Source organism: Chrysochloris asiatica, unplaced genomic scaffold (genome assembly GCF_000296735.1).
Source record: "Chrysochloris asiatica unplaced genomic scaffold, ChrAsi1.0 scaffold00032, whole genome shotgun sequence".
In the NCBI taxonomy this organism is placed as follows: domain Eukaryota; kingdom Metazoa; phylum Chordata; class Mammalia; order Afrosoricida; family Chrysochloridae; genus Chrysochloris; species Chrysochloris asiatica.
In genome coordinates, this window is record NW_006408550.1 from 17,504,154 (window position 1) to 17,524,661 (window position 20,508).

The 20,508-nt window shown below is 39.5% G+C and overlaps 1 protein-coding gene across 1 annotated transcript in view; it reads right to left on the reverse strand.

Moving 5' to 3' along the window:
* TSPAN12 (tetraspanin 12) overlaps nucleotides 1–20,508 on the reverse strand; it is an 88,428-nt gene that overhangs the window by 47,381 nt on the left and 20,539 nt on the right. The window contains exon 4 of the mRNA XM_006859319.1: nucleotides 18,008–18,143. Within this exon, the coding sequence (XP_006859381.1) occupies nucleotides 18,008–18,143 (136 nt within the window). The remainder of the gene's footprint in view (nucleotides 1–18,007; nucleotides 18,144–20,508) is intronic.

The following is a 20,508-nucleotide window of genomic DNA, read 5'->3' on the forward strand; positions in this document are numbered from 1 at the left end:
AGTCGATTCCAACTCTTAGCGACCCTATATAGGGTTTCTAAGGGTATAAATCTTTACAGGAGCAGAATGCCTCCTCTTTCTCCCACAGATAGCTGCTAGTTTCAAACTGCTGACCGTGAAATTAGCAGCCCGACTTGTAAACACTACACTACCAGAGCTCCATGCAATATTGTTGCTGCTCTGGTAGCGTACTGGTTACAAATTGGGCTAACTAACCTCAAGGTCAGCAGTTCGAAACTACCAGCTGTTCCGCAGGAGAAAGATGAGGTTTTTTGCTCCCGTAAAGCCTTGGAAACCCTGTACAGGTTCGCTATGAGTCGGAACTGACTCCGCAGTACTTATCAACAACTGTTGTTGTCAGCAATACCTCATGGGCCATCATTATCCAACTTCTGTGGCCACAGAATATACATGTTCCTTCATGCATATACACAACCCTTCTTGTCTTTAACTAGAGAGGAAGCCAAATCCAAAACCAAACGCACTGCCATTCAAACAGATTCCAACTCATAGCAATCCTAAAGTGCAGAGAACTGCACACAGTAAATCTTTATGGAAGCAGACTGCCACATTTTTGGCCATGGAGTGACTGGTGGACTCAAACCACTGACTTTTTGGTTAGCAGCCCCGTGCCAATCCACTACACCTTCAGGGCTCCTGACTGAAGAGGGATAATACTCCCTTCTTTAATCTTACTAACCTGAGTTTCAGTTAAAGAAAAAAAAAAAAAGTGAATTACCAAAATATCAAAATTTTAAGGATTGCAAAAAACTTTTCTATCTGCTCTTGCAACTTAAGGCACAGATGTTACTTTAAATGCTTTGTTAAAATCCTTGACAAGTTATAACAGAAAACAATTCCATCTTCCCTGTGTACATTTCTAACATATATAAGCAGTCAGATCATCTTCTTTTTAGGAGTAAAATTAATATTTGTTCTTATTCACATTTTATAACTTGTGTAATTAAGTAGGGTGCCATGCTGCCAGTGAGTACTTAGAGATCCATTTCATTGAGTATTTATAATGGCACCAATAATAAATAACTAAAAGCAATTTTTATTTACATCTCTCCTGTTAATAATTGATATTAACAAAATGTCTAAGACTGTAATATTTACATTCATATAAAATATTTCAAATACTTTTCGTTTTTGAGAAACAGATTCTTTTTAGATTCTAATTTCTAATTTTCATGAATCTAATGAAAACAATAAAGTACATCTGCCCTGAAAAAATCAACTAATTGAAACCCTACTCTTTGCAGTATTAAACCTGGTACTCATTGGAGAAAAGTAGAAAACAGACTTACAATTACTAGGAGCATTTTTAGAGAAAATATATCCTACAGATGTGAAGTTTTATACTCTTATTTTATCTACCTTATTGTGAAAGGAAGACTCTGAGATATACCATCTCAAGGAAACAAAACCTACATCCAGCTCATCACAAAGGTAATCATTTTTATACTGTTTTCCTATAAATGCCAGTTGGAAAATAATCTGTATGGTAAATCAAAATTTTCATGTTTTCTTCTAACAGTTTTGCTTAAGTTTCTTCGTACAGGAGTATAGACAACTCACCTCAAATCATAAAACACCCTCAGTATGAATACATTTCACGGTGATATAGGTAAAAATTCTAAACACTATAAAAGTTATTCTAACCTGCTTCTCTCTTAATTTATCATTAAAAACTCAGATCATTATTTTTTGTAAACAGCATTCAACATAATTTGAAACCAGAAGACAGATTTCCTGGAAAATTAGTACAACCTTGGATTCACCTTCCTCTAAAAAAAAAAACTCATTCAAAATAAAACACACTTCACTGGACATTTTCATATTTCAAAAACTGGGTGCCTCTGACTCCTAACTACATACTGCACAACCAACACTTCTAATAAACAAAGGGTTTGATGAAAGGCCTGTGCTCACTAAATGATAAATGATAAACCCCAGTCTCTACCCCGTCAAAGACGAAACTCTGCAAGCTTTCAGTGCTAAGGAGCTCTATGTCAGATGTTTATTTTTCCTTTCCCAGTGGTTGGAGGTTTAAAAATATTATATTACTTACAGTTAGTAAATAAGAGAATTCCAGTGCCAAATATTTGTACAAGATAATGGAACAGCTGACATTCTGTTAAGAATTCACTGGGACTAAAATACTAACACACAGAGTATCTGCTGCTTAACACACACATAGAGCGCTCACAAGGAAGTAATAGCAGACACAGGCTGGCTACTTTTTTGAAGGCCAATCACTTACTAATTTTTCATATTCAGTATCTGTCTACAATTGTTTTCCAAGAAAGGCACTGGACCACAAGGTCAGTTTGAACCCTAAGGTTGACACCCACCAGCCTCTCCTAGGAAACCTTATACGGGGATCCTAAAAGTCAGAATCAACTGGGAAAGGCACTTAACAATAACAAAAGGAGCCTTTCTTTTTAAGAAATTTAATTGAAATGAGGTCTCTCTAATTAGCAAGAAGGGAGAACTATGATAAAGAAGTAGTCTTATAACTCCTAAGTAATGTGGAAATTCAAACTAATGTAAGGAAATAATGGTTTTGCCCAGATTACAAGGTCACTTTCAGCCACAAGTTGGGTGGTTAAAATTCACCAGATGTTTCTCTTTCTCCAGAAATCCTATACAAGGTCACTATGTTTCAGAACCAACTCTATGGCACTTAACAACAACATTGTGGAGCTGTAGGTTAATGCGCTAGACTGCAAGGTCAGTTTGAAATGCAAGGTCAGAGGTTCAATCTCACCAGTCGCTCCTCTCTCCTCGGAAACCTTATACAGGGTCACTATGAGGAACCCAACTCAATGGCACTTAATAACAACTGACACAATGAAGTTCTAGTTGGCAACGCAGGATAGGCACTTGACCTCAAGGTCTGTTTGAACCACAAGGTCAGGGTATCAAACTCACCAGCTGCACCTTGGAAACCCTATACAGAGTGTCTATGAGTTGGAATCAACTCCACAGCACTTAACAACAACATGGAGAACTCCACAGCACTTAACAACAACATGGTCAGAATGGCCACAATCACAAATACGGTGCAAAGCCAGGCCACATTTCATTCTGTTATACAGATGGTCGCATGGGTTGGAGTTAATTCAATGGCAACGAACAATAACAATGTTAAACTTTGTTTAGGATTATATTTGAGTAAACACAGAAGAATTATACATTAGCTTAAATATGCCCCTTTTTAACTGTATTTACACTGGTCACTGCTTAGCTAATTATTAAAGAGGTTGTTAGATTTCAAATTAGTAAGCTTTTACTTCCTGTGTTATTTAAATTACTAGACAGAGAAAAGTGTTATGCCAGGATCAAGAGCCTAGCTGGGGGTTACTAGCTCCCAGGTCAATGATCTATGTCCTGAGATGTAAAGCTTTAAGGGGAAGGCAGTAAATAGCTGGATACATGAGAAGGGTCACCGTGTATACAGTTGCTGTTGCTTTGTAGGCTAAGTCAGCAACTCAAGTCTGAATGTGCAGTCAGATCCCAAAAGATTTAAAGGGTGTTACTGGTTTGTCTGATATAGTGCCAAAAGGTGAGCTCCTAAGGCTGGAAGGCACTCAAAATTCAACTGGGGCAAACATACCAACACTTGTGAGGAAGGCGCAGGGCTGGGGAGTGTTTTGTTCAGTTTATATATGGCTGCTGGAGTCCTGGTGTGGCACTGTGGGTTAAAGCGCCAGACTGTACAACCATTTGAACTGCAAGGTTGGCAGTTCAAGCCCACCAGCTGTTCCTCAAAAACCCTATACGGGGTAGCTATGGATCAGAACCGACTTGACAGCACTTAACAACAACAACAACATATACGGTTGCTATGAGTTGGAAGTGATTCAAAGGCACCTAACAATACTGGTCTCCGAAGACGTGCCTCTGCATATTGTTCGGTCATTCTTTAGAATGGGATACGGCTTCCCTCACCTCCCAAACAAACCCAGGAATGAAGGGACATGTAGGAAGGTGCCTTGCCAAAATCTGAAACAATGCTTTCAAAATAATGTTAGACTCTAACCCTGATCCTGGCTTAGTTGTTGGTGCTGTTGTTAGGGGCTCTGGCATCTACTTCCAGTCATTAATAGCCCTCAGGGACGGACTAGAATTACAGCATAGGGGTTTTAGGCTATAATCTTTTGGGGAACAGACTGCCGATCTTTCTCCCTTAGAGTCATTGGTTGGGTTCAAATCACCAACCCTTTAGTTGAGAAGTGGAATATGTAACAGTTCTACCACCAACCCAATGTCCAGACCCCTCCGAAGCACAGAGGAGCATCATTCATGACAACAGCTTCCCAACGAGGCAACAAGTTAAGAAAGTAAGCACTTAAAATAATGATGTTTGATGAGGCAGAGGGAGAACTTTTATTTGGCTATCTGCCAACAGGAACGTGATGGCTTTGCAGGATAAACATTGGATTGAGTGCGACAAACTCCGCAGTTCAAGCCCACCAGCTGCTCTGCAGGAGAAAGATGAAGGCTGTCTGCTCCCACAAAGAGTTAAAGCCTGAGAAATCCTACACGGGATTGCAAGGGCAGGAACTGGCTCCCCAGCACACAGTCACAACAACAATCTGCCAACAATTTCTTAAATCTCTAACTCTGCTGGATCCCTAGTGGTGCAGTGGTTAGAACTCATCTACTATCCAAATGGTCGGCAGTTCAAAACCACCAACCTTCGCAAGAAAGATGTGGCCATCTGTTTCTGCGAAGATTACAGACTTGGAAACCCTATGGGGCAATTCTATTCTGTCCTCTAGGGTCTTTGTGAGTTGGAACCACGTCAATGGCCACTGTCATATCCTGTGAAAGTTATGAAACAAATTCGTATCTTCTTCTATATCATGTTCTCTGATTTAAACTTTATTTTCAGATATAAGATACGTACTTTTAAATTTGTTTTTCTATATGCTCCAAAAAAGCCACAAACTCTAGTTGTTAAAAGTATTGAAGGAAAATGTTTCCTTTAAATCTTATAAACCCACATATACTAATATTTGTTTAAAATGGAGAGATGTTTCTTATGTGTTTTGTTAGTCAAGCAAAAATATATTTTTGTAACCTCAAAGTATATTTTCTTCACTATTTTTTTTTTAAATAGATTATCACCTGAGTCATAAGCATGCTCAAGTTTCAGGGAAAGAAAACAATTTGTGAATAATGATAAAACCTTCAATTTTCACCCAATTGCTAAAACATCAGATCTTTCTAATTGATAGAAAGACCAACTTGAATTACATAGCAGGAATTACAGAACAATTTTCTTAATGCACGTATGTTACAACAAATATTTGGATTATAACAATGTTGACAAATAGAGACCATTGAAGACCTGCTTTTATAAACAGATGGTGATAATCTGAAAAGAGCACGTCCATTATCTGCAGGTAACTGGGCTTCTAATATGCTGGTAGTTTGCTCTCAAACAATGTAAGCAATTCTCCACAGTCCTCTGGTAACAGCCATTTATTGTTTTTGTGGGCTAAACCCCCTCCCTGCTAAGGCTAGAAAATTGCTGCAACTTTCCAAAGAACTACTGTTTTAATCCGTCAACAATCCTTGCTCCTGGTTTGTTTCCTGGTTTTGCAGAGCCTAGTTTAGACTTCTGACTGTTTGCTATCCAATCTGAATTTAAGACATCCAGACTACATAGTCATAATTATTATATGCAGCTTGTGGTCAAAACTAGTGATGATGACGCAGGACCAGGAAGAATTTCCTTCTGCTGTGCATAGAGTCACTCAGAGTCAGAACTGACTCCATGGCACCCAACAACAACAAGGAAAAAAATCTTAACTGTCTGATGGCCTTCTCAACAGGATACCTTTATCAATAAGGCACACTGTCTATAAAATTGCCTCTTCTGCATCATTAAAAAGCGTTTTCTAAATGTGAAGCCCCTTTTGACCCAAAGTGGCAGGGCCAGGTAATCATTTTCTCCTGGTAAATAAGCCAAATGCCCAGAAGCCACCAAGAACAGATGCTGCCACCAGGGTTATGTAGCCAGAGACATTAGATCCTGTTACTCTTTGGCTGACAAAATTTCAAATTGCAGAGGAGAACACTGAACTGAACACCCTTTCCAATTCTGCCCCAGCTCACACAATCACCTCAGCCTTGTTATACCTGGGACATAGCCACCCACTGACATTCATGTGCCATTCTCCAAATACACCTGCTTATACCTGGTACATAGCCACCCGCTGACATTCATGTGCCTTTCTTCAAGTATACCTTGAACTTCCCAGTGTTACTACTATCACTCCCGCCATTAGCCCTTCATATCTTTACATTGTTGTCCCACTTCACCAAAGCTCCCAATCCTATTTCCTATCCCCAGCAAGGGCCTTTCATACCCCTTTGCTGTATCCTATACCTCATTCACCACTCACCCATCCATTCCCTTATCCCATCAAGTCTCAGCTTAAAGAACACTGTCTCATGTCCCATTATTAAGTGTTTTCAGTAACAAAAGGCTACCTCAGAATTTTTAATAAGTATATTATATGACTATTCCTCACTTATCAACTGTCTCCTTATGCCATTTCCCATTTGGAACAATGGTAAAAACTTCACTGTCCTAATTTGTGCTGTAACATGTCTGGCAGTAAAGAACTCTGATGTGCCAGGTTGTCATGGTTAAGGTTACATATCAACTTCGCTGGTCCATGATTGTCAGTGGCTTGGCAGTTATATGTAATGACATCACTTGGCAGTTTATAACAACCTGATTCAACACTTATGTAATGATGTGGTCATCCTCCATTTTTGCTTAGTGTATGTTTTCCCACACGACCTGGTCTTTTGACTCTAACCATGACAGTAAGTGAAGAACAGAAATCTCAAAACTAAACTATTTTCATTTAAAAAGGCAAGCCTCTAATTGTCTTGCTAAAATTATCAGTCCATGCCTTCAATTCAGTTGTACAATTCCTACTCAGAACTAAGACTCTTTAAATATTTTAAATGCCTGTTTCACAAAAGAGACCCTGAAACAATTAATATATTCTATTTAAGAAAAAATTTTACATTGGCAAATATTACCTAATGAAATTTGTATCTCTTAAAGACAATGTTTCTAAAATGCTTATATAATTGTAATGATTTTGAAGAAATCTGTAATTTCCCAATTGTAAAGTTTTAAAACTATAATATGATGTTGTTGTTGTTGTTGTTGTTGTTAAGTGCCATTGAGTCAATTACAACTCATAGTGACCCTGCATAGGGTTTCCAAGGAGCAACTAGTGAGCTTGAATCACCGATCTTGCAGCTCAAACCTACTTTATAATCCAGCACATTAATCCACAGCGCCACATCATGATAGTCAAAGGAATTCAAGAGTAACCACTTATTTTTTTATTCAAATTTATTACTTAACAAAAACATTAAGTAACACAACTACAGTGTTTCTATCTTAAATAAAATTTGAATTTGTGTTCCTGTCATTGGAGCTGCGAAGATTCATTTTAATCTGAGATAAAACTGGGTTCAATTATCACCCTTTGTCTGAAAGAAGGAAAGATAAATGGGTCACAAGTCTGAAAAAGTAAGTTTTCTAAATTTATGAAATTTAATGAAAAAAACTTGATTTTCTTTGAATCAAAATGCATTTAGTCATCAACTTCACTGGATACCTCTCATAAAGGGCTAAAAAGCAAGGAAGTCACCTTGAGGCCTAAGGTGAACCTGACCCAAATCATGGTATTTTCAATCACTTCATATGCATGTGAAACTAGAAAAACAAAAGAGCAATGCATTTGAGCTATGGTGCTGGTGAGGAATATTGAATACATACTGTGGACTGCCAAGATACTGAACAAATTTGTCCTTCTAGAAGAAATACACCAGAATGCTGCTTAGAAAAGAGACGGGTGACACTTCCTCTCACATATGTTATCAGAAAGGATCAATCCCTGGAGAATGACATCATGCTTGATCAGTGAAAAAGGGGCAGACCCCCAATGAGATAGATTGACTCAGTAGCTGCAGTCATGAGCTCAAATGTAGCAGTCACTGTGAGGATGATGCAGCACTGGGCAGTATTTAGTTCCGCTGTGCATAAGGTCACTATGAGTTGGGACCAATCTGACAACACCAAACAACAACAGCACTTTCCTAGTTGGCTTAAATGTCTAATTCTGTCATCTTCAAAATGTGCTATTTGTTCTTCTCTTGCTTTAACTTTTTATACAATTAAGGCTACTATCTTCTGAGTAATTTAGTCAGCTGTATCACTTCCAATAAGTGTCTACTGGTTTATGTTTCTCAAAGGAAATCAGTGGACAGACACCATGGAAGCTGATGAGAAAATAAAATCACAGCCAAAAAGACAAAACAAAACTAGATGCTGTTGAGTCAATTCTTACTCATATTAACCCTATCGGGCAGAATAGAACCATAGGCATTCCAAGGCTATAATCTTTATAAAAGCAGATTCCCATATTTTTCTCCTGTATGGAGTGGCTGGTGGGGTTGAACCACCAACATTGCGGTTTAGAAACAATACTTAACTATTGTGCCATCACTAAAATAAGCACAGAGGTCCAATGAGCATACACAAAAATCATCACAAAGACCTAACTTCTTCAAGGCCACAAATATCACATGATTGTCTTGAGACACAGGCTCCAATACAGCACATACTTTAAAAAAACAAAACAAAAAAAAACAATATAACTTTATTTGAATGCAGAGAGCGCATTTTGTCTTCACAAAGAACGTTTCTGTAAGAGAAGAGGCAAACGGGGGAAAATTTATCACAGGGCAAAGAAAATACTCTTGGCAGGTTCCTATATAGCTGCTATATATTTTTTTCCATGCTCAGGATCTCTCCATTTGGAAATACAACTTGTTGCCTGTCAGCTAAGGGAGACACCTTCACTCTTCCGGAGAGGCATATTTAGAGTCTGACAGGTATGGCACGTGACCTGGGCTTTTAAAGACGTATCTGTTCACATGCTTTCTGATGATGTTGGTAGAAGCAGTCAAACCAACATTATTAAGAAACAGAGTGGACTCTACAGTGGACTCTAGTGCACTGAAATACGAGTTGTGCATCTGAATCACTGAAATCATACTCTATTTCCTGTGTTTGAGATTTTATGCGTTTAGTCACTAAGTTTTAAAACTCTAGCTTTTAAAGAGTTCTTTTAACACATCAAAATAAAATGTATTCATTGAAAGGATATTTTATACATGTAGAAAAATATTCAATTTCCTGATGTGAAAGAATGGAAACATCGTTATCATGTGTTTTTATGCATACATAATTCTACCTCAGCAAAGACTACTAAATTCAGTGCCGTTTTCTCAGTTGCCAAAGTCTTAACTCGAACCCTACCGGGGCTTGCTAAAATGACAAGGTAACAACTATTTGGGCTATCAGTGCCTTCATTAACATTTCATCCCACATTAAAAGTATCCATTGGTTTTCTATGTTGTGGTTGTCTATACTTTAAATTCCAGTTCATAGCAACCCTGTATGACAGAGAAGCTAGGTGGGCATGACTACATCTCACTACTTTGAACATGTGATCAGAAGGGAACAATCCCTAGAGAAGGATATCATCATTGGTAAAATAGCCCACATATTGTCACTGATTCCAATTTATTATTGGCCAACTCCTAGTGACCCTGTGTAAGGTCTCCAAGGCTGTAAATCTTTATGGGAGCAGAAAGCCTCATCTTTCTCCAATGAAGCAGTTGGTAAATTTGAACTGCTGACCTTGTGGTTAGCAAGCCAACCCGAAACCCACTATGTAAACAGAGCAACCCTATATATACCATTGAATTACAAGATGGTGGATCAGGTAGACGAGCAGTGAGGAGCTCCGTCAGCAACAACACAGAATGCCGGACCAAGCAGGCTCAGGGGATGGTGCTAGAACTCTGAACCACATATAAAGGAATATTTAGAAGCTTGGAAGGCTTATAGCTAGGGGAATTTGTAGCAGAATGAAGTTGTCAAGGACTTCATTCTTCTTGGATCAACTATCAACACTCACGGAAGCAACAATCAAATTAAACGATGTATTGCATTAGACAAATGTGCTGCACAAGACCTTTTTAAAGTGTGGAAGAACAAAGTTGTCAGCTTGAAGACTAAGGTGCGCATGAACCAAGCCATGGTATTTTCAATAATCTCATATGCATGCAAAAGCTGGACAGTGAATATGGAAGACCGTAGAAGAATTGATGCTTTTGAGTTATGGTGTTGAAGGAGAATATTGAAAGTGCCATGGGCTGCCCATAGATCCAACAAATCTGTGTTGTAAGAAATGCAGCCAGAGTGCTCCTTGGAGCCCAGGATGGCCAAATTTCAACTCTCATACTTCAGACGTATTGTCAGGTAGGACCAGTTGCTGGAGAAGGATATCACGTTTGGTAAGGTGGAGGATCAGAGAAATAGAGGAAGACCCCTAACAAGATGGATTGGCCAAGTGGCAGCATCGATGGACTCAAGCGTGGCAACTGTAGTGAGCTTGGCCCAGGATCAGGCAGTGTTTCATTCTGCTATGCAGAAGTTCACTATGGGTCGGTACTGACTCGATGGCACCTAACAACATACATACCATGGACCCTACATAGCATGTTCAGACTAAACTGCTCCATAGGGTTTCAGAAAATAAATCTTCAGAAAAAAAGAACAGACAGCCTCATCTTTCTCCTGTGGAGTGGGGCTGTTGGGTTTGAAGAGCCAACCTTGTGGTTAGCGGCCCCTTGGTTAATCCACTGCAACATCAGCAGTCCTTGATAAAGGGTCCATAAAAAAGATAAAGATCCTCAACAAGATGGACTGATACAGTGGCAGCAACAAGGATCTCAAGCATAGCAAAGACTGGGAGGATGGCACAGAACTGGGCAATATTTTGTACCATTATACATAAGGTCACTATGATCAGAATGTACTCAACTGTCCCTAAGGACAACAATCCATATGGTTTCCTAGGCTATAATCTTTACAGGGGACTCCTGGTGTGGCACTGCAGGTTAATGCACTAGACTGCAAGTTCAGCCGGAACCTCAAGGGCAGCAATTCAAACCCACCAGCAGCTCCTCAGAAACCCTATATAGGGTTGCTATGAATCAGAATCGACTCAAGGGCACTTAACAACAGTCTTTATAGGAGCAGATCACCAGATCTTTTCTCCTGAGGAGCCACTGGTTAGTAGTTAAGCATGGAACCGTGATACTACCTGGAATCCTTGGATCTCTACAGCCCAAGGGATAACATCAGACTTTTTCCCACAAAGTCCTTCACAGTTGGAACTACTTCCTCCTCTTCTCATCAAGCACCTGGTACCACAGAGACCTTAAACTAAGTCTGCCTAACTTGCCATTCCCTCACACCTGTCTTTGTACTCTTTCTTCACATTATTCTAAATGCCCTTCACTTCCCCCTTCGCCACTTGAAACTCTCATGCATTTTCAATATTTGCTTTAAATGAAGCGTCTCCTTCCTATGAATCCCCTGGAAGTCGCCAATCTCTATTCTGTATTCACACAGCAATTTATTTATAATGGTAGTATTATATTTTGCTTTGTTCTTTTTTTCTCTTCTCCCCTTTCAACTGTGTATCTCAAGTGTCTGTCACAGACTAGGTACTCAGTAGATGTTCAAGAAGGAAAAAAACAAAAGAAAGGGATGTGGGGGAACTCAGGAAGGAAGAAAATAAAGAAGGAAATTGTGCTAGATTCTTTGACAGAATAATGACCCACAAAATTCCTAGGAAAGAATGAAAATGAAATATATTCTTTTAAGTTCCTTATTTAATGAGAATACAAAAAGTTTGTTGTTTTTTTTAAAAGTGGAATGACAAAGTGAATGTGGTGGTTTTATAAATGAAACATATTTAAGTCATACAAAACTAATGCTAGTAATCAGTTCAATGTATTTTAATAGTGTGGTGAAGGATAACAAGCAAAAACACTAAGCAAAGACTATACTTGAACCCTCAAAAACTACCAGCTGTATAGCCTTGGGTATGTTACTTTTCCTCATCTGTAAAATCCGTCTAAGCACATGTGGTTGCTTTGAGTATTTTCTGAGAAAACAAAAAGTAAAATGCTGGGCAGATGCTGAACACGCAGTAAGTGATATGACAGATCATAATGTAGAAATTAAGTCGCTAGGCTATCAACCAAAAAAATAAACATAAAATAAGCAAAGATGTCAAACTTAGTAGTTTAATTTTCACTTAATGACTTATGACTATCTATATAATTATAAAATGCTTTGCCACATAAGAGAGGATTCAGCAAAGATCCTGTAGAAAATTAGTTACTATTTAAAGATACTCCAGTTTTACATTGTGATTTTAAACATCAAGAAATTAAGGATAAGAAACAACTTCATGGCCATTAAACATCTTGATTTCCATTAAGAGTATAATTTCAGATCTGGTTCAATATTTTACAAAAAATCTTTAAAAACTCTTCCACATAATCAATTAAAATAAAACAAACAAATCCATTGTCAGTGAGTCAATTCTGACTCACAGTGCACCTACAGGACAGACTAGACCTGCCCCATGGGTTTCCAAGGCCGCCATCCTTATGGAAGCAGCCGGCCGCCATATCTTTCTCCCACAGAGCGGCTGGGCTGGTGGATTCAAAATACAGACTTTCCAGTTAGCAGCTGAAAGCTTAAATACTGTGCTACCACACAACCAAGAGGCATACGCAAAAAATCTGGAGTAACAAAGCTGAAAAAAAAAAAGCTAGCCCTTTATAGCATGCTTATCTACAGCACGTACAGGTGCTCCCAACTGAATTTCCAACCAGTGCTTGCCTACTGTAGCTTGCCAGCAGTTGAGCATACATCAGCATCCCACTCTGACAAATGATGATCTCCCGATGATGACATTCAGCTGCTGTCGACAGTGTAAACATGTCTGTTCAATCTGTTTACATTCCCCCTGAGCTAGAACCACTCTCCTAATGCCTATGTTAATAGCAAGGTAGAATTGCAATAACAAATGAATTTCATTTAGTCTACAGCTAAAAGCCTTTGGAAGTACCCATCTAAGGCCTAAAACCAATTTCCATTTAGCTTCAATTTCTCTTTTAACGAGAAAAGGAGTTTCTGCTATTGAAATCACCTTGAAACTCATGGCATATTTCGGTCGATTTGCCTTCTCATCTCGACTCCTTTCTCCAATAAAATTTGAATCCAATTCTTTCATCTCCTCAAAGAAGTATAGAAAGTTTTTGTTCTATGCAAGTTTCACATTTATTAAGAACAAATACAAATAGAGCAGGGTTGCCAAATATAGCAAATAAAAATATCGGATGCCCAATTAAATGTGCATTTCAGATACATAACAATAATGTTTTAGCGTAAGTATCGCCTAAACATTGTATGGGGTATGCTGGAGTCCTGATATAGTACAGTAAACACTGGACTGCTAACCGCAGGTCCACAAGGTCAGCAGCTCAAACCCACCAGCCGCCCTTCAAATAATCTCTACAGGGTCACTATGAGTCAGAACCGACTTGATGGCACTTAACAGCAAAAAACACATTAAACATTATTTCTCATCTATCTGAAAGGCAACTGTAATTGGATTTCCTTATTTTAATTGAAAATTCTAAATCAGAATGTTCAAATAATTTGCATTCATAATTCAATAAACAGGTCAAATTTATTATGTAAGTTCACAGAAATGTTTTCTGTTTTCCAAAAGGTGGCCTCTTAGCTCACAGGGAAATTTTTGGGAAGTGAGGGGAGATTTTTCAGATGATCTGGTTGGAAGCCTTCTCATTTTTTTCCCCAGTCTGATGACTAGCAGCCTTTTGAATCCTGTTTGTACATCACCACAACACAACTGCAAGTTTTTTTGGTTTTTTTCAATTTTTAAAGTCATTTTTGAGATGTGGAGGTTTTCAGAGATACTGGATGTCTTATAAATAAATAAATAGCACTGCCTCACCCCAATCTTTACCAGTCTTAAAAGTGAAGCAAGACTTTGAATGCAGGGAAATGGACAAGTTACAGTGGACGAATTCTGCCTGTTTAATATTTACATCTAAAATTAAAGAACTTCTTAAATATTCTCTTTTTTAAAAATCAGGATAAAACAAAACAAAAAAGGCACAAAGGGAATACCATGTGAGTTGCCTCTGCCTTTAGCACTTGTTTTTCCCACTTTAACAAGTCTAACAAGTCTCAGCAAGTCTAAACCAGTGAGCCCAGATCCACCTCACAGCCAGACTCCTGCTTTACAATCCCATTCTCGTCAATGACCTACAGGCAGGAGCCTCAAGATGATATACTATTAAACCTGTCCTCTCACTGTTCCAATTTCCCAGCCACTATTCAATTTAATAATAAATAAGGAGCTCTGGTAGCGTAGTGATTACAAATTGAGCTGCTAACCTCAGGGTCAGCAGTTCAAAACGATCAGCTCTTCCGCAGGAGAAAGAAGAGGCTTTCTGCTCCCGTAAAGAGTTACAGCCTTGGAAACCCTGTACAGTGTTGCTATGAGTCAGAACCGACTCCATGGCACATAACAACAACATCATTCAATTTAATATCCATTTATTAAAGCAATGGGCCAGGTGATTGGTCCACATGATCAAGTTCTTCAGAGTCTGCTCCTTTGGGCAGATTATAAAAGCAAGACATGTATAATAAGGGCAATACACTTGATTACAAAGTTTGTGGGGAGTCCATTAGCAATGTCAGTAAAGGGCCTAGAGCATGGGCTAGGCTCTCAGAAATACTTAGCTCTGAATCCAACCTCTACCACAATTGTTGAGTGACTCTGGACCATGACTGAATCGCTCTGAACTTCATTTATAATTAACTAGCTCAGAGGACAAGGAGCTCTGGTAGCTTAGTGGTTATAAGTTGGGCTGCTAACCTCAAGGTCAGCAGTTTGAAACTACCAGCCATTCCCATAGGATAAATATGAGGCTTTCTGTTCCCATAAAGATTTATAGCCTCAGAAACCCTATACCGGGTTACTATGAGTCAGAACCGACTCCATGGCATATTACCACCACCACCACCACCACCTCAGAGGACTGCTGTTAAGTTTAAAATGAAAGATAATATGTAAAAGGTCTTATATAACATGAGATAAATCTATGAGCACTTAGGAAAAAGCAGAAATTATAAAGATACAAAATTTATAGCAACCCTGTATAGCATTTCCAAGGAGGGGCTGGTGAGCTTCAACCACCAACTTTGCGGTTCCAACCAGCTTTACAGCACATTAACTCTTAGCAGAACACCAGGACTCATATATGTGTATATATATGTATGTAAGTATGTGTGTGTATATATATATGCCATCCAGTAAGCTCCAACTTCAAACTTCATAATGACCCTATATAGAGTTTTCGAGAGCAGCCAGTAAGATTGAACCACTAACCCTGCAATTCAAACGACCTTGCGGTCCAGTGCATTATCCCACAGCACCACACCAGGACTCCTACACATCTCTCTCTCTCGATGTAGACACACACACATATATAATGTTGTTGTTAACTGTCATTAAGTTGGTTCCGACTCACAGCAACCCTGTATACGGTTTCCAAGGAGCAGCTGGTGAGTTTTAACCGCTGACCTAGCAGTCCAGTGCTTATCCTACAGTGCCACACCAGGACACCACAGTATAGTGTAAACATACTTTTATATACACTAGAAAATCAAAAAAAATTAGATGACTCACTTTATTGCTGTATTATGATATTCACTTTATTGTCAAGGTCTAGAGCCGAGTGGTGGTGGTGGTTATGTGCCATGGAGTCGGTTCCAACTAGAGCCGAGTAATGGTTCCTAAATCTGCATATCCACCTTCCTTTCTTTTTTTTTTTTAAGTTTCTATATGAAAATAACTTGTAGCCAGGGTGAAGAACAAGTTAGGAGTAAACTTACAGAATTTCTTTTAAGGGGATCTTATTGTCAACAAAGGAATCCTGGTGGCACAATGGTTAAGTGCTTGGCTGCTAACCAAAAGGTTGGTGGTTTCAGCCCACAGGTACTTTAAGGAAAAAGATCTGGCACACTGCTCCCATAAACACTGTTGTTGTTGTTGTCATTCATTGTCAAATGCCATTGAATCTGCTCCAACTCATAATGACCCTGTATAGGGTTTTTGAAAAGCAGCTGGTGAGTTTGAACTGCCAACGCTGCAGTTCAAACCAATCTTGGGTTTGAGTGCTTATCCTACAGCTCCATGCCAGGACTCCTCAATAATATAGCCTAGGAAACCCTGGAAATCTCTGCGTGTTACGATTGACTTCACAACTCACAACAATGTATCTGCAATAACGTTGGCCTCACTACCTGGGGTGGTGCTGTGGCATAAAGCACTGGACCGCAAGGTGGGTTTGAATCACAAGGTCGGCGGTTCAAACTCAACAGCCACTTCTTGGAAACCCTATATAGGACTGCTATGAGTCTGAACCGATTTGATGGCTCTTAAGAACAACAACAACACTACAATAGCATGCAGTTTATCTACTACACAATCACACTTTTCTAAAAATCTATATATAAACTTTCTTTCCAGTTGACTCAAATTTGCAATGCTAAAAAACTTGTTAAGTTTTGAACCAAAAGTCTAATCAAAGATTTTAGAATCAGAATGTAGGTGTCAAAGGGAATTTCAGAAGTAACAGTCTGTTTTAGAATATAAAAGTATATATGGTATAGGAACTACTTACTTATAGCCACTAAACTGTATAAAGGCATTCTAGGGTTAGAATCTATGTCTGCTGCATAGAAATCCACCAAGTGGATTTCTACATGCATCTATACTTGTATAGTGGGTTTTTAGTTTTGAAAAAGGAAACCTTGTTCCATTGTGTCTTCTAATTCTAGTACTGATGGTCTTTTTGAGTTGCAATAATTTTAACATGTTGTTGTTGCTGTTAAGTGCCATCGAGTCGGTTCCGACCCATAGCGACCCTGTATAAGGTTTCCAAGAGGCAGCTGGTGAGCTTAAATCACTGATCTTGCAGTTCAAATGGCTGCAGTCCAGCTCATTAACCCGCAGCACCATACCAGGACTCCCCAGCCAAATCATTAAAAAGCACACTCATTTCCATACTTCACAGTCTCCATACAGGAAATGGTGGTGGCGGTGGTTACATGATGTGGAGTCAGTTCTGACTCATAGTGACCCTACATAGGGTTTCTGAGGCTGAAAATCTTCATGGGAGTAGAAAGCCTCATGTTCCTCCCATAGCACAGTTGGTAATTTTGGACTGCTGACCTTGAAGTGAACAGACAGACTTGTAACCACTATGCTACCAGAGCTCCTTATTGAAATCATCTCTCATGGAAAAAAGGCTTCTCTTGTCACCGAATGGTGAACAGTTACCCTGATTAGCCTACTGCTATCATGCAGGTTAACACACTGTACTGCAAAGTCAGTTTGAACCACAAGGTCAGCGGTTCAAGCTCACCAGCTGCTCCTCAGAAACCCTATACGGGGTCACTATGAGTCAGAACTGACTCAACGGCACTTAGCAAAATCAGCAACAATCACTGTGGAAGCAGACTACTACATCTTTCTTCCACGGAATCAATGGTGGGTTTGAACTGCTGATCTTTCATTTAGCAGCTGAGCACTTAACCACTGTGCTACTAGGGCATCCATGGGGACTATAATGTTGCTGTTGTTAAGTGCCACTGAGTCGGTTCTGACTCTTAGTGATCCTGTGTAGGTTTTCTGAGGAGCAACTAGTGAGCTTGTAATGCTGCTCTTGAGGTTCAAACCGACTTTGCAGTCCAGCGCATTAACCCGCAGCACCACCCCACAAAGTATAGAGCCTTAGAAAGCCTACGGAGCAATTCTACTCTGCCCTATGGAGTTGCTATGAACCACAATCAACTCGATGTCAGCAGGATTTTTTGGATCATAGTCCCTCTACCCACATATTGTGTGAGCTAGCTGAAAAATAAAATAACACATCACTGGTTGATCATCTTAACAACAATTATATGAAAATATAAGCACCGTACCCATGCAAGAAGCAACAGATTTCTTTTCACCGTTCCACAATATCCTAACATCCCCACAATGATCAGGAAACAGCACACAGCAATCATAACGGGATGTACTACCGGAAAGTAAGTCAGGATGACAGCCTCCTCGACCCTGAAAGAAGATCAAAAGGATATCAGCAAAAAATACAGTCAAAATGCTCCCGAGCCATCGTACATGCCAAAATTGTGATTTTTATTGCTAAGTCTACATCATCAAACCTAAGAACTGGGATTGCTATTTTCAAAATACCTGTGCCAAATAAACAGGAGTTCATTTGCTTGCATGTCACATTTTTTATTTGGCTTGATTCATTTTTTATGTATAAGTGGTAGATTTGGATACATAAATGAGCCAAAGATGGCTTCTATGGACTGAAAAACCCAGGTTATTTCTTCATAACACGTTGGGTTTGCTTGTCCAAAAAGCCCACTCGAGCTAATCTTAAATGTTTGCACATCCAATTATTTTTAAACTAGTCCAAATAAGTAGATTTTTACCAATTAGAATCTGCCGGCTTTATAAACCCCATAACTACATTCAACATTTTCCAGCTCTAGATTAGCTATAACCTTGTGTTACAAGTGTTCCAGACTGCTGGTCTGCTCGGAGCTCTGGACACAGACTCTCCACATTGCTACAAAAGCACATTGCATAGGAATCAGTTTGCCCACCTCCCTTCTCTTTCCTGGGAGTTTCCTTCCCTCTACCAGTCCTGGTATGGTGTGTGGGATAAACACTGGACCACAAAGTCAGTTTGAATTACAAGGTTAACAGTTCAAATTCACCAGCTGCTCCTTGAACACCCTAAACAGGGTCACTATGAGTTGGAACCAATTTGATGGTACTTAACAACAATAACAACAACCAGTTCTGAGGGCTTTTGTGCCCCACTTGCCTCTGGAAGGCCAGGCCACCTGTTGTGGGGGGAGGGAGCTGCCCCATTCCATGTAGTTGTCAATGCATGGACCCAAATCCATGGTTTGTTGTGCAGAGTCACTATCTCTTTTCCTATGATCAGCACTTATCTCTCTTGAACTCACCACACATCCCTACTAACTCACTTAAAATACATTACAACCCCCTCTAAGACTGAAACTCAGAGGGAGCATATGAGCAGGCATGCAAGCTTGCTGATGACCACATTGGTCTACTGGTGAGTGAAAGAAGGGGAAAGGCAACAATGAAGAAATGGGCTGAGTTCAATCACGGTCCATAGACTCCCATTGACCTGGAGATGTGAGAGAGAAGAGGAAGGGCTGGTTGGTCCAAAGTGTGGTGAGACCTGGGGACACCTGAGCCCATGGACAAGGACATAGACACAGAGGGCTAGAACTGAGAGTGAAGCATCTAGCTGGTATGGAGTAAGAGGAGGCACACAAGAACAGCCAAAGTTGTTGACAGTACCACTTGACCTAGCCTCAGTGGCTTGATAATCAGAACTCGACTAGAGGAAGATTTTTTTATAAAAAGAACAAAACAATTTTTGATAAAGGAAATGCAGGTAAATAGCTACAGTTTGATGAACTTGACTTATACTCATGGAGGTTATTGTTGTTATGTGCCGTGGAGTTGGTTCCAACTCATAGCGGCCCTGTACAGGGTTTCTGAGGCTGTAAAGCTTTATGGGAGCAGAAAGCCTCATCTTTCTCCTGAAGAACAGCTGGTAGTTTCGAACTGCTGACCATGAGATTAACAGCCCAATTCGTAACCACTACACTACCATGGAGGTAGTAACTCTAAATACCAACAGAGAAGGAAGAAGTCTTCACATCAAGTATCAATGCTACAGATAGTGATGGGCAACTTAGACATTGGCTACCTAAAGTGAGGGAGCAATAAAGGCACAAAGAGACTGGCTGACAAGGTTTCAAGGGGGAGTTTAGTTTAATAGTATGTGGGGGAAGAAAGAGTCCCCACTGAATAGTTCTCATCTTGTCTAGATGGGTCTGATGAAAAGAGATGGGGATAAGATTCTTATGATTCAATAGTGAATAACTGTTATCATGACTAATTGCGACTGTCACAATTGTAAAGGTAGAAGTTTTGTTAACAAAAACAGAGGAGTAGTTAATTTTATAGTCCAGAAATAAAGGACCTTAGTACCATCAAGGGAGAAGAGCACAAGCGGAATGCGAAACCCTCTCCAGAAAAGTAGCAACACCAGAGATGGAAGCAGAGATGGGGACATGGAGAGAGGGAGCAACTGAGGACTCTAGATTCATGGAAAGAGAAGGACTGAGAGCTGGCAATCAGGCGGCAGACTTGCAGAATGTGCCCTTTGGTGGTGTAAATTATTATATATGCCTGAGTGTTAAAGAAAAAAAATGCTAAAGTGAATAGGGCGAAATACTGTTAACTGACGGTACATGGAGGGGATTTTAATCATTGTAATGAAACAAGGTATATGATTTGTTTAATGTAAAACTGATGATTTGACCTGTAAACTTTCACTCAATCCACAATAAAAACCTTAAAA